Genomic DNA, 12,617 nt, shown 5'->3' on the forward strand with positions numbered 1-12,617 from the left:
TTTTTCATTCTTTATACTCATTTTAGTGTCTACTAAAGCTATTTTTTACACCGAACACCATTAAAAAAAGAGAAACCACTCCTAATACTATATTTTCTGAATGCATTTTGACTTTTCCTAGTGGAAAAAGTTTTTTTTATCTTCTTTGCAAAATATTTTCAAAATTTTCTCAGGAAGTTAAAACCGAGAATCATAATTGTACCTGACATTTTCAAAGCAGGTTTTCCTATATAGTTGCTTAACTTGAATAAACACATGTATGGTTTTCTCCAAATACAAATGAAACACTCTGTAATAGTATTTGGGTAAAGCTATTGAACTTTCCTGAAAAGTACTTAAAGAGGATGGAAACTGTCACATTAGAAGCCTGACATCCATTTTCCTGCTTCTCCTGCAATGTTGATGAATATTTCACATTTGTCATGCTTGAATTTCTCTCTGTCAGAAAGGCTGACCCACCTTTCTGAGTAGGTAAGAGGGAATCCTATCATTCTGTAGCAGGAAATCGATTTCGGAATCCGCTGCACTGAGTTAGGAACCTGATCCCTTATCTGCCATTCTCCACACAAATGCGGTCATCAGTCCACCTGAATTTCCAATGGCATCCCTCTTTATCTTTAATGCTTAAAAGACATGGGAGAGATTGGCTGTTTTTGAAAAGTAATGTGAAAATGGAAACAATATTTTATCAGACTGGACTTGAAAATTCAGGATTATATATATTCACAATTTGACAATTACTGTACCAGTAGGTCTAAATGAAGGATTAGTGGTTTGATATAGATTTTTTTAGTAATGTATTATGACTGCATTGCAGACATTAAGCAAATGTTCTTCGTCAAGACTTATATCCATACATCCTATTCTTACATGCAGTGAGAAAATGAAAGAGTAATATTACAAATTATTTTTTGTTCAGCCTAAGCACAGGAAATCATTGCAGCATTGATGATAATTATGTTAAGTGATTCGGTTGCTCATGATTAATGACCTTTCTTAATCAATCCAGGAGCTTTTATTGGAAAAGACAACAGAGACGTGATTAAAATTTGAACATTTCTGTTGTGGCGAAAACACAGCCTCTCATCAATGAATGTACGGCCATCTCTACTTTCCTAATTTTATTCGGTTAATCTTACTATTTGGAATGACACTTACTATTTACTATTTGTAATGACAATTAATGGATAAAGACGGCATCTTCATTACAGTCTCTCCTGATCTTCTGCATTTACAGGACTAACACAGATTTTAATACCAATATTAATTACACACTTAAGTTGCATCATGATATTATATAAGCTTGAAAACACACCCCGATTCCACTTCTGAACTCCACGATATTGAAGAGGCTCTTAACTCTCCAGCATTTGCAACTAAATGCAAATATAATTCATTAATAACAGGTTTATTTCTGTAGACATAAATGAACTATGGAATGTCTGGCTCTGCCTCAGTCAGCTCTATATTTTAATTTTACATAGAAATTACACATACAAAATCCTAGAGTTTAATGTCTATCTACATATAGAGTGCTGATATATAATATAGCAACATATATATATAGGAGCCCTCCACTATGACATTCCTGTGTGCAGTATACTTGTATGAGAGCTCAACTCTTAACGGACCAAGATTAATCTGCCCCCTGCCTACAACCTGCCCAGCCCTATGATCCCAGCACCCTATTGTCATTCTCCACCATGGAAACCAGAAGAGCAGGGGTTGAAGGAGAAGAAGCCGACAGAAGAAAATGACAGAAACTCCTGGAATACTGACTGTCCAGACCATCAGCTATGCTATTTGCCGCAGATTAAAGGTTCAATGGTTAAATGATATACACATTTTTTTTTACAGTTCTAACTAACCAATCCTATTAATTGGGTAGCCATCTTTTAGTCAGCTGTGCTTATTGGCACGAGCTTTAACAAAAACTGCAGCCAAGTTTTAATGGAAAGGTTGCGAGCCAAGCCAGGTAGCTGAAACTAATATTTTTAATTCAAAAACAAGTTTAAAACATTTTCCATCAAGGCCTGATAGAAAAAAATTTAACTAGTTAAATTCTGAGCATGATATGGAAGGACAAGACAGCCTGAGGAACCATAACTGAACACGTGGTACCAGATATGACTAGAAGATCCCCATCTGTCCTGTGTCGAATCAAATGAAGCCCAATCTTTACAGGGAATCTCCATCGTGATCTTCGGTGTGGCTGCAGATTCAGAGCGTGATTTCAAACAAAGCAGGGAGGGAAATCATCCCATCAGCCAAACAAGGTAGAATAGTCACTTATCTAGGCTCTTGGATTTCTGTGGCTTCCCTCTGGAGGGATGAAAACGGGGTCTCATTAAATGTAAATGTGCTGCTGGTTTGCAATGGAGCTACACTCAAGCGTCTCCAGGACTTCAAGGGCTGAGAACCTGTGTGTTCAGAGCAACATTTCTGCAAATCGCTGTTGTACTGAGCTGTTATTTTTTGCATTTGTGGCCTTCCTGTTAGCTTTAGTAAATTCAGTCATTCTCCTCTGATCTCTCTGATTAATGAGGTATTTCCGGCAATAAGACTGGATATTCTAATCACACCATGCTCTGAGAAGTCTGAACGTTGTATTGTGTTGGAAATTTCAGGAGGGAGGCTGTTTCTGAGTTGCTGGAACCACCATGTCTGGCACCAGCAATCACACTGCATTGCACTGCACTGCAAAATCACTTAGACCCTGCATCCTAGACATTCTGCTGCTCAGGCACACAGTAAGTGAACTCCTTGACCCTGTCTGAATGTTGTATATAGGAGCAGGCTGCGAGATGGTCTGGCTAATAAACTCCACTGAATAAATATCCTCATGCAGTGGTATGATTCCATTATGCCGTCAGCAGTGGTGACCAGGCTCACAAACTGCCCACACGATCCTGCTCACCTCACATAGGGGGGGTTTCTTTCGCACAGCTGATTACTTTTTAATGCACCTCAGAGTTTTGCTGCAGCAATATCAGCTGGAGTGGGCAGTTGCTCCATTCCCTTATGGATATGGAAAATGGGGGTTTTATGGTACAACAGAAGTGCCTTTCCGTTAAATGCAAAGACGACTTACAAAATATTTCACAATATAGGAGCATCAGATAATAGAATTATAATATCTGAATCATTCAGTTACAGATTATACACTACAGTATGTAACCTTGCGACTCACAATGTGTGTGTGCGGCAGTCCTTATAACGTATTTTTTCAATTTGACCAAATATTAGGTGTATATCATCTGTGATTCATATAAGTATGAAAGGTGTGATTATTTTTTTTCAAATGGTTTCTAAATTTTGGCTTACTTTTTAGAGAAAAAAAATAACAATATATAGAAATATATTCTATATATATTTCTATATACAGTATTGGGCGGCATGATGGTGCAGTGATTAGCACTGTTGCCTCACACCTCTGAGACCCGGGTTCGAGTCTCTGCCTGTGTCACGTGTGTGGAGTTTGCATGTTCTCCCCATGTCGTCGTGGGGTTTCCTCCGGGTACTCCGGTTTCCCCCACAGTCCAAAAACATGCTGAGGCTAATTGGTCTTGCTAAATTGCCCATAGGTGTGCATGTGTGAGTGAATGGTGTGTGAGTGTGCCCTGCGATGGGCTGGCCCCCCATCCTGGGTTGTTCCCTGCCTTGCTTCCCCCCACGACCCAGTAGGATAAGCGGTTTGGAAAATGGATGGTGTGCTTTGTTTTCCAGGTTAGATTTGTTTGTTTATAGAAGTTGGTAAGGACCATGAAATTGTTATTTAGGCCCAGATAAATAAAAGCATAGAATTGAAGGAGGGGACAAACTTACTTTTTCCAATGATTGTACACTTTGCTTGACAGGACACAAATAATACAGTATTATGCTATTTCATATATATTAATTAAACACCAACTAAGTCTTAATTACATATTTATTGCATGTTAATTCATCATTAATTAATGAATCGTGATGCATGTCATCTCAAGTAATTACTATATTTGTTACTATATCCATTCATTCTTTAAACCTATGAAGGAACTACAGAAGGAACAAGTCATAAATAACACCAGTGCATCACATATGTTCATCATTAACGAATCCTGATGCATTTGTTCATGATTTGTACCTCAGTAGGATCTGAGTCAAGTAAAGTGTTACTAAAAAAAAAACTTAAAAAAAAAAATACAAAACTTCAATTGCTACATTTTTCTAGTTCATACAAAAACTTAAAACTTAATAATTAGCATTGTGATGCTGATGCAGTATTAATTCTGATTATACCCATTTATGAGTATGGTATAAGAATCAGTACACTGATTCCTTAGTTTTTTGACTGGTCTGAAAAAACAATACTGATAAAGCAAGTTCACATTTACAGTACTTCTCCTCCATGTGGGGGGGGGGGGGGGTGGGCACACATCTTATTAGCCGGTCTGATGGCTCCTCATTCCAACATGACAGAGGCAGGGAGGACATGCCTGCTTTTTTATCTAGTAACGTACATGACAGATAGAGAGCTAATACTGCATCTGAGGCAGTGCCTCTAGTATTGCTTCCAATCACACAGTTCCCCTGACTCCCCTCCCCTCCCCACTTTGTCCGCTGAGATCCTACCTCCTGTTTTTTAAAGTTTTGGACAAATACTTCAAACTGTTCATCCTTCGTCTCGTCGGCCTTTCCCAGCTTCTGAAGCACCTAGAGGAGACAAAACGTGTTTGTAGCTTTAAAAACATCTTTAAGGTAAGAAAAGCTAAACACAAGTCAGCGAGGAGGTAAAATGTGTCTCCAAAAGCCATATGGGAGAGATTACCAAGGTCTGTCAATAACTACCTGATTTCACCCTCACCTGAACCAATAAAACAACAAATTGGAATTGCTCAATAATAGAGAGCACCGATAAAACCAATAGAGCCTCATTTCCCCAAGCTAACAGTATCACAGCACTCTGTTTAATTCTCATTTATTTTTGTGAGTGGATCACACTTACACCATCCCCTCTCAGTCCGTGAGAGTGACAATGTGCACTTAATTAAACAGACACGCTTTTCCACATAACCCTCCCTAATGCCCCAAAAGGGAAAACAATGGTACTCACTCACTGCTCTTTTTAACACAATGAACAAGCAATGAAATATTATATTTCTTGTTATAGCAGCCCATTATACACTGGAAATAAAGTCGCATCTATCTTTCACATCCTATACACTGTATACAGGGTCATGGTGAGTCTGGTGTAAAATATATTTAAAGTATTACATAAACCTTGGCACAAAGGTACAAATTAGTGAATACCTATGCAATGTCCCCTAGAGTACTAGTCATGTGAGCATATGGCAGCTGCTGCAAAGAAGGACTTTTCTGAGATGGTGAGTTGGAGGATGTTGTAGAACATGACATTTATTTAGTGGAAATTTTGATCCAAAACCACATACATTCACTTCAGGAAGCAGGGTCAGGCAGTCCCTGGTATGACTGGGGTTAAGGGTCGTGCTCAGAGACCCAGTGAAATCACTCTGCTGACCCTAGGATTGGAACTCACAACCTTACAGTCACAGACACCAGGTCCAAAAGCTACATGCAACTTCGTCAGCATGTGCACATACATTTAGTAGAGAAGGGAGAGATGATAACTTATTACAAAAATTAGACATTAAATTATAATCATAAATATCTATGGTGTATCTATGGTATCTACGGCGTTTCACAGGTACAATGGAGTGTACGTAAAATCTGTGCAATATAACAGATGCAAGACACTAGCACTCCCAACAAATTTCGCTAAATGAAAATCCCGCAATAAATTGAAAATGTTACCATAATACCACCCAAGGTTTACCGTACCTACACACTTGTCTCAACGCAATCAGAATCACCAAATCTGTGCCTGTTCTGTAACGTGCTGACTGTGAGAACAATGACTGTAAACTCATCTCATGCACCACAGTTTGCGTAGCGATGACCTGTACGGTGTTCCTGGAAAGCTTGAATAATTCAGCTGGTGGAAAATGTTTAGATGACTGTTGGCAAGATGACTTCTGCAGTCCCCGTTTTCATCCTCTGCTGCCATTTCAGTGTGGAAGTGATTTTTGCCTGGTGTATCAGGTATAGATTTTCATCCAAATAATGTTTTTCTGAAGTGGTATTAAGATCCATCAAAGATCAAATAGAGTACAGAGAGTAATAAGTTCAGACAGGGTTTTCCTATTCATAAGATCAAGTCTCTTCTGCAGTTACCCTTCTCTTTGCAGATACTAAGCAGAGTTGCTTCAGTTTTGGTGCAATATACCTCAAAATTTGAACAATACTAGATTGTTAACCTGACAAATACTTTCTGAGTCATCATGCTGACAAGATCAAGTGTCTGAGGCTGCCCTTGTCTTACACATCACTCTGTGGCACTGCTTCAGTTTTTCTGAGACTAGTCTCAAAATATGATCACTGCCAGATCTTCATAGAATGTGTCTGCAAAGTTTAGAAAAGATTCGGCAAATATTTTATGAGTTATCATGCTAACAATCAAGTGTCTGAGGCTACTTTTTTTGCTTTGTGGTGATTTTTCTCAAATTGGGAATGGATGATATTAGTCCTGCACAAATCTGTCGGTCTTTTCATTTGCTCTTTGCCACGGGGGTTTTGTTGCTCTACATTCTGCTGTAAAATTCCCAACAAGTGTTCTATTGGATTTAAGTCAGGAGACATACTTGGCCAGTTCAAAGTTTTCAATTTTTCGATTTTTAACTCGTGTTAAACTGCAGTGTGTTTGGGATCGTTATGTTGAAAAATACTTCTTCTGCCAAGATTCTTGAGAATGGGTATAATCACGTAGTATCGCTGTTACGAATTGCTCTTGGAGCAGAACGAGCACTGCCTCCTCATACAGCCCTCAGCAACCCAACCACATCACTGTATCCACTGCATATTTATATTTTTTTCTGTATTTTATGCTGGACTGTATGTAATTTTGCTTTAGGGTTATGGTTATCTATATATTCACCCAAGAGATATAGATCTATCTATGTATCTACCAACCCACCTACCCGGCTGGTTGATTATACCCTCCCAGCCCTCTGCCGAGAGAGCAGTATGGCACAGATGCTGCCCTCTCCCTGCTTGCCTACAGTGAGGCAGCACTAAGATCAAGGCTCCCTCAAATTCCGTTTGATGATGCTTGCACCCGCCCAACACTAATACCTGCAGTGGGGGGGGGGGGGGGGGGGGGGGGGGGGCATTAATGCCAGCTCCAGAGCCGCCAGGCATCAGCCAGCCTGCTGGGCACACGGAGCGTGTAACATCTATAACGATTATTGGCATCATCAGGACTTCCTGTGTTTCTACGGGGCACAATCACAGCGACAGTTTCTTACTAAATGGAGCTCATAGAACATACCGGAATGTACTAATGCCACCCATTTAGTTTTCATTAGCACAGATATATACTCAATATGTACACACAGATTTACATTTGCCGGCTTATTCCTTGAGTAACACAAAAATAATAACAGCCCTTACTGTAGAGAGCCCGTTCCAAGCAGTCTAATGATTTAGAATTAGGCATTCTGGGGACGAGCTGGCTGCAGGCTCATTTGACTAGTTAGCATTGAAAATGAGAAGTCTGAACATGAGTTCATTTACAGAAAATAAATACTCACATGATGAGCCCAGGGGACTGTCCATTACTCTGAGAGACAGCATTTCCTGCCATGCTTTTGTCTGTTATTTGTCACTCGGCTTGTTCTATGCTGTTTGGCAGCATTACATTAATGTGATGAAAGCAGGGGTGTATAGAAGGGCGGAGGCACTGGAGCACTGGGCCCAGCTGAAAGCTGACTGGCCCTGGTTGTGCCCCCTCACCTATCACTCACTCGTTCATAAAATACTGGTTAAAATTGGTTAATAATCGGGGTGGCCCCGTGCATGAATTTTGGCCACTCTTATGTCCCCCACCTTAAAAAATCCTAGATTCGCCCCCGGATGAGACACTTTTGCAACAGAAACGGTTCCTTAGTAGAGTTTGAGTGTTTTAAAACCATCTAATGCTTCATGAATGAAATATGACACAACAGCACAGCAGTGATTCTGAATATCTGCGAACGTAACACTAACTCTGGAAGCACAACCACTGGCATAGTTACTCAGAAACGTCCAGTGGTCTTTATCGTCTCACAGACTCCAGCCAACAGAACGAATTACACTGGCGTCTCATTTTCACGGCTGCCATTTTGGCTCCGCGTGGTGATGAGTTGTGAAGGACAAAGGATGTGATGCTTATCTGTGAAAGACAAAGCAAGTGCCTTTGCTTGATGTATTTTACATCAAAAACTGCAGTTGTCAAGGTTACTTTCCCACTGAATAATAAACATTTCCCTTTTAATTAAGAAAAGGCAGTAAATTAAATAACAGCTCGTCAGCATGTGCTTTCATCAGCCTGCCTGAGTAATGAGGTCTCAATTTCTGACCGGCAATCAGGACCTCGGACTCCAGAGCTGAATATTTCCACTTCCTGGGTTGGCTTCGCTGGAATAACTCTTTACCTGGAATAACACCAGAGTGCTGCGAAATTACTGGCTTGGCAACAAAATGATATTAACGTTCACTCCTTTGCAAGAGCACTAATAAAGGACCGTCAACACCCGAGAAAGAATTCAGTGCAAACAGACTTCTATTAAATAATAATTTACAGCAGTGGCTCGCCGAGGACGTCTCACGCTGTGAAGTAAAACCCAAAGTCTCCCAGGAAACAACTGAAACCACATGATCCTGAAAGTGTTTCTCTGAGTATCAGCAGGGAAGCTCGTCTCCAAAAGACATAACTTACGGCACAAAACATAAACACCTCATAAAAATCTTAATCTGGTATTCCTTAAAAATTGGCAAAAACCTAACTACTGATAGAAAGAAAAATAATCTACACTGAATTCAAATATCCCGTCCAGGTTTCAATGATTTAGGAGATGGTACGTTCTGATGTGAGTGCACTCCTTGCTTTCTCACTCAGGAACGTCATTAATTCTACCATCGCACAATAACACAGAACGTTACAGAAACACAACACTAATGATACACCTGATATTTTAAGAGAAGCAAATCAGAAACTGTAAAATCTTAGTGTTCCTCTGTTTTTACACAGAAGGGGTTCAGCAGCAGGAGATTCTGATTAGGTGAGAGCTGGTCTCAGTGTGAAACTGACTAAACATTCTGCAAAAAAGGGCAAAATACCCTCCACCCATCCATTTCCCCACAGCGGAGGACGGCAGAAAGCCGGAATCCACCCCAGGAAGCACGGGGGTCGCACCCTGGAGGATTCCGTTCCACCATTTGGCACATACACTCACAATCTATCAGACCTCTAACCACGTCAGAGGTACATGCTTGGACTGAGAGTGAAAACCATAGCAACCAGAAAACAATGTTAAACTCACACAGAGGATGGGATTCGAACCGACAGCCCTCAAGGGAAACAATCAGTGAGTGCTGAGATTAACATACAGTACCAATGACAGCAGATCAACAACAATACAATACAAACAATCAAACATACAGAAAATGTCATGAGAAAATAATGGCAGGGACAAACCAATCCTACAGTAAGAGCTTTCTTCATTAAACAGATCCTTCAGGACATTTAAGTGTGCCTAGACTTTCCTAAAAGCTTAAGCCAACTTCTATTAATTAAACGCTAAGCATCTATAAATAAAAGAAGGCCATGCAGATGAATGTTCTCCAAGGCGAGTAGGAAGCGAGCCCTTTATCGATATAAATTCCAGTTTCTGCTGTTACTGTATCGGTCAGCTACAGAGGCTGCACTTAGCACAGTGACAGGCGAGAGTCATTATCAGGGCGGAGAGACGAACCACCGAAGGTGAGCATTCAGCTGAGAGGAATGGTTAGCAAAGATCGGAAAAATTCTGCTAAAAATGTTCTGAGAAAATAATAAATAAAAAAAAACTTGGGATTGGGTAGTGCTAGTGCCTCACATTTACAGTGTTGGGGGTTTGAATCCTACCTTTTCGCTGTGTGTGTGGAGTTTGGATGTTCTTCCCTTGTTATGTAGTTTTTGTCCTGCGGCCCAAAGACTGGTATGTGCTCGGTTACAGACTGGCACCCTTGTGCTCTGCGACTCTGACCAGGGTAATCGCTTGGAAAATGGATAGATGATGTAGTATCTATAATATTTAGTCTTCATGTTGAATAAAACATATTTATGTTATGCTGCACATTAGATTATGTCATCCTTGCCAATTCCATAGCCTCTGTTTTGATGTGCCCCCTTGGATCCATTTTGTTTATTTCATTTCATTTATTTATTGCTGTGTTTGCTTTAGATAGAGATAAAACACGAGTCAAAGGCAAGGAAATGGCAGAATTACACTAATACTAAAAACGGCTTAAACACAAGTCTGAAAAATGTAAATAACAACAGAAAACCTGTAATACAAGAATTACTATTTAATATAGGTTCCGGGTGCTAAAACTGTTGCTCTTAGCTGCAAGGTAAACTTCTCCATGGCTGCCACAGTCTGTAATAGTGATTCTCCAGCTGCCCACCAGGCTAATTCACAAACCTTGGAAACTTCTACATTGTGTGTGTGGAACATTTCAAAGTCAAAGTTGTGTTGGCTGGTCCTGAGACAGATACCAGGGCTGTACAGTTACCAGGTAGCGATGGCTGGCAGATTGATCACTACCATTATTAGTCGTTACGGTCGTTTTTTCTACATACAGCCTATACGAAATACAATGCTTCTGCTGTCATACAGTACCTGAGAGTACGCTCTCTGTGCTTGGGCGATGCCATGTTTTAACCGCACTTGTAGCTCCTGGGTAAGTCTGTAAGCTAAGAGGTTTGTCAACAGTTGGACGATGCATTTGTCAAGTTGGCATTTATCTGCTGTGCAGCAAGTCGGCTTTAAATAGTGCAGCCCTGTCCGCAGCATCCAATGAAGGATTCTGCTAGGAAATCAAACCCATTGTTATCTCCCCAGGTAAAAGGAGAAGCAGAGAAGGAGTGGATGATGAAGGCTGTCTGGATGTCCTGGGATGATTACTGAGTAACAGACTTTTACATGGATGATTTAATGCCGAGTGTCTAAGTCTAAATTCCAGTACTATAGGCCTATCAGGAATCTACAATGGCACCCAATCTGTGTACACAAAGCAATTTCACAACTGCACACCATTAAGAGTAAAGAACCATGTATTCCCAACAAGTGGACAAAAACAACGACAGAACAAAACTAGCATCGTACATTTTTAAATGTGCATCTTTTTTTAGCAAGCTAATTATATTCAGGTGAACGACGGTATGCAGAATTGTATATAATTACATTTTCGTAAGGATTTTATGTTATTGATGCACACCCATTGTACAAGTGAACTTTTTCCATTATATATTGCAAACAGCAGGGAATATTTCACAAGTTTATTGCCACTCTTGTAAATGCATCTCTTTAAATCAGAGAAACCAGCAGGCAGTATTTCACAGAATATTTAACAGCAAAGCCGCGACGTTTCCCCATTACCGTGCTTTTAAAGTTTATATTAGTCTATAACGAGGCTGCCACAATCCAAATATTACAAGAAGAAGAAAATCATATCGCCGCTGCATCTGTATACATGTATTCTAAGGATGCACATCTGGGCACATTTGCCTGACAGCCGTGGCTGAATCTGCAATACACGACCCATATTCGACAAATAAGTGCATTTCAATTCCATTATTCATGTCGTCGAGGAGATTCTCCATCAAAAGGCTATAAATTATTGAAAATGTCTAATGGAGTGGCGCATCTTTTTTTGTACAATGAAAATTGAACCAAGCAGAATACGTGCATGCCTTTTAATTACCTCCGACTCCATGTACTTTTCAGGTTCACGAACCGCTCTTTCCACATGTTAAACGACTTAAAACACCAGTGTAATCCATGTAATCACCAGTAAATCAGGAAGGTGCTACTGTAAACTAGTATACTGATATGGTTATGCAGTGTAGACTAATAAATCTAATCTTTTCGCTTGCCAACAACTGCAGTAATTATACCCAGACGCAATTGCAGAATAATTAAAAAAACTTTGATGATGTTCCGTTATGATTTTTTACAATATTTGAATATTATATCTGCTAATAAAGGCGTGGAAATAACTTCCAGTTTGTCGGTCCACATCAGCATCGCGGCATATAAACCATCCATCACTCCGTCAGATACGCAGCACGTACAGTACGATCTCCGGCATGGCCAGTCAGTCATTTCCCATATCCTTCATCATTGTGCATCCTGCTTACCTTTTCCTGCGCTCTGTTTAGTCTCTTCTGTACATTTTTGGCGAAAATTCCCGTTTTGATGTCCGCCATGGCTGCCGGTACTGGGGTATAATAAGCCCGGGTTGCGGGACCGGGGGATCCGGACGGTATGCAATGTGCGGTGGGTAGGGGAGGGATGGAGGTGTGGCCGTCCGTTTAAAGTAACGTTGGGTTTTGATCGCCTTTTTACCGCAAATTTCGTACAGCGCGCTAAAAACGATAGAAGCAATTAGAGGATCACGACTTAGTATAGTCGGTTTATATTTTGCTGCAGTGTTTTCCAGTTATATACCGATACTTCAATGCTACTTACAGTTCTCCT

General features: G+C 40.3%; 1 protein-coding gene across 6 annotated transcripts in view; it reads right to left on the reverse strand.

Annotated features, from left to right (window-relative positions):
• LOC125748594 (amphiphysin-like) overlaps positions 1-12,539 on the reverse strand; it is a 53,334-nt gene extending 40,795 nt beyond the window's left edge. For 3 of the 6 annotated variants that reach the window (XM_049024947.1, XM_049024925.1, XM_049024922.1), the window contains exons 1-2: positions 12,278-12,539; positions 4,612-4,692 (exon numbers count right to left, since the gene is read on the reverse strand). In XM_049024947.1, the coding sequence (XP_048880904.1) occupies positions 4,612-4,692; positions 12,278-12,346 (150 nt within the window). In that variant the 5' untranslated portion in view covers positions 12,347-12,539. The remainder of the gene's footprint in view (positions 1-4,611; positions 4,693-12,277) is intronic. The other 3 variants (XM_049024957.1, XM_049024932.1, XM_049024939.1) reach the window with 1 other exon arrangement.
• Between the last annotated feature and the right edge of the window lie 78 nt (positions 12,540-12,617).

The sequence above is a fragment of the Brienomyrus brachyistius genome, chromosome 1 (genome assembly GCF_023856365.1).
Source record: "Brienomyrus brachyistius isolate T26 chromosome 1, BBRACH_0.4, whole genome shotgun sequence".
Classification (NCBI taxonomy): domain Eukaryota; kingdom Metazoa; phylum Chordata; class Actinopteri; order Osteoglossiformes; family Mormyridae; genus Brienomyrus; species Brienomyrus brachyistius.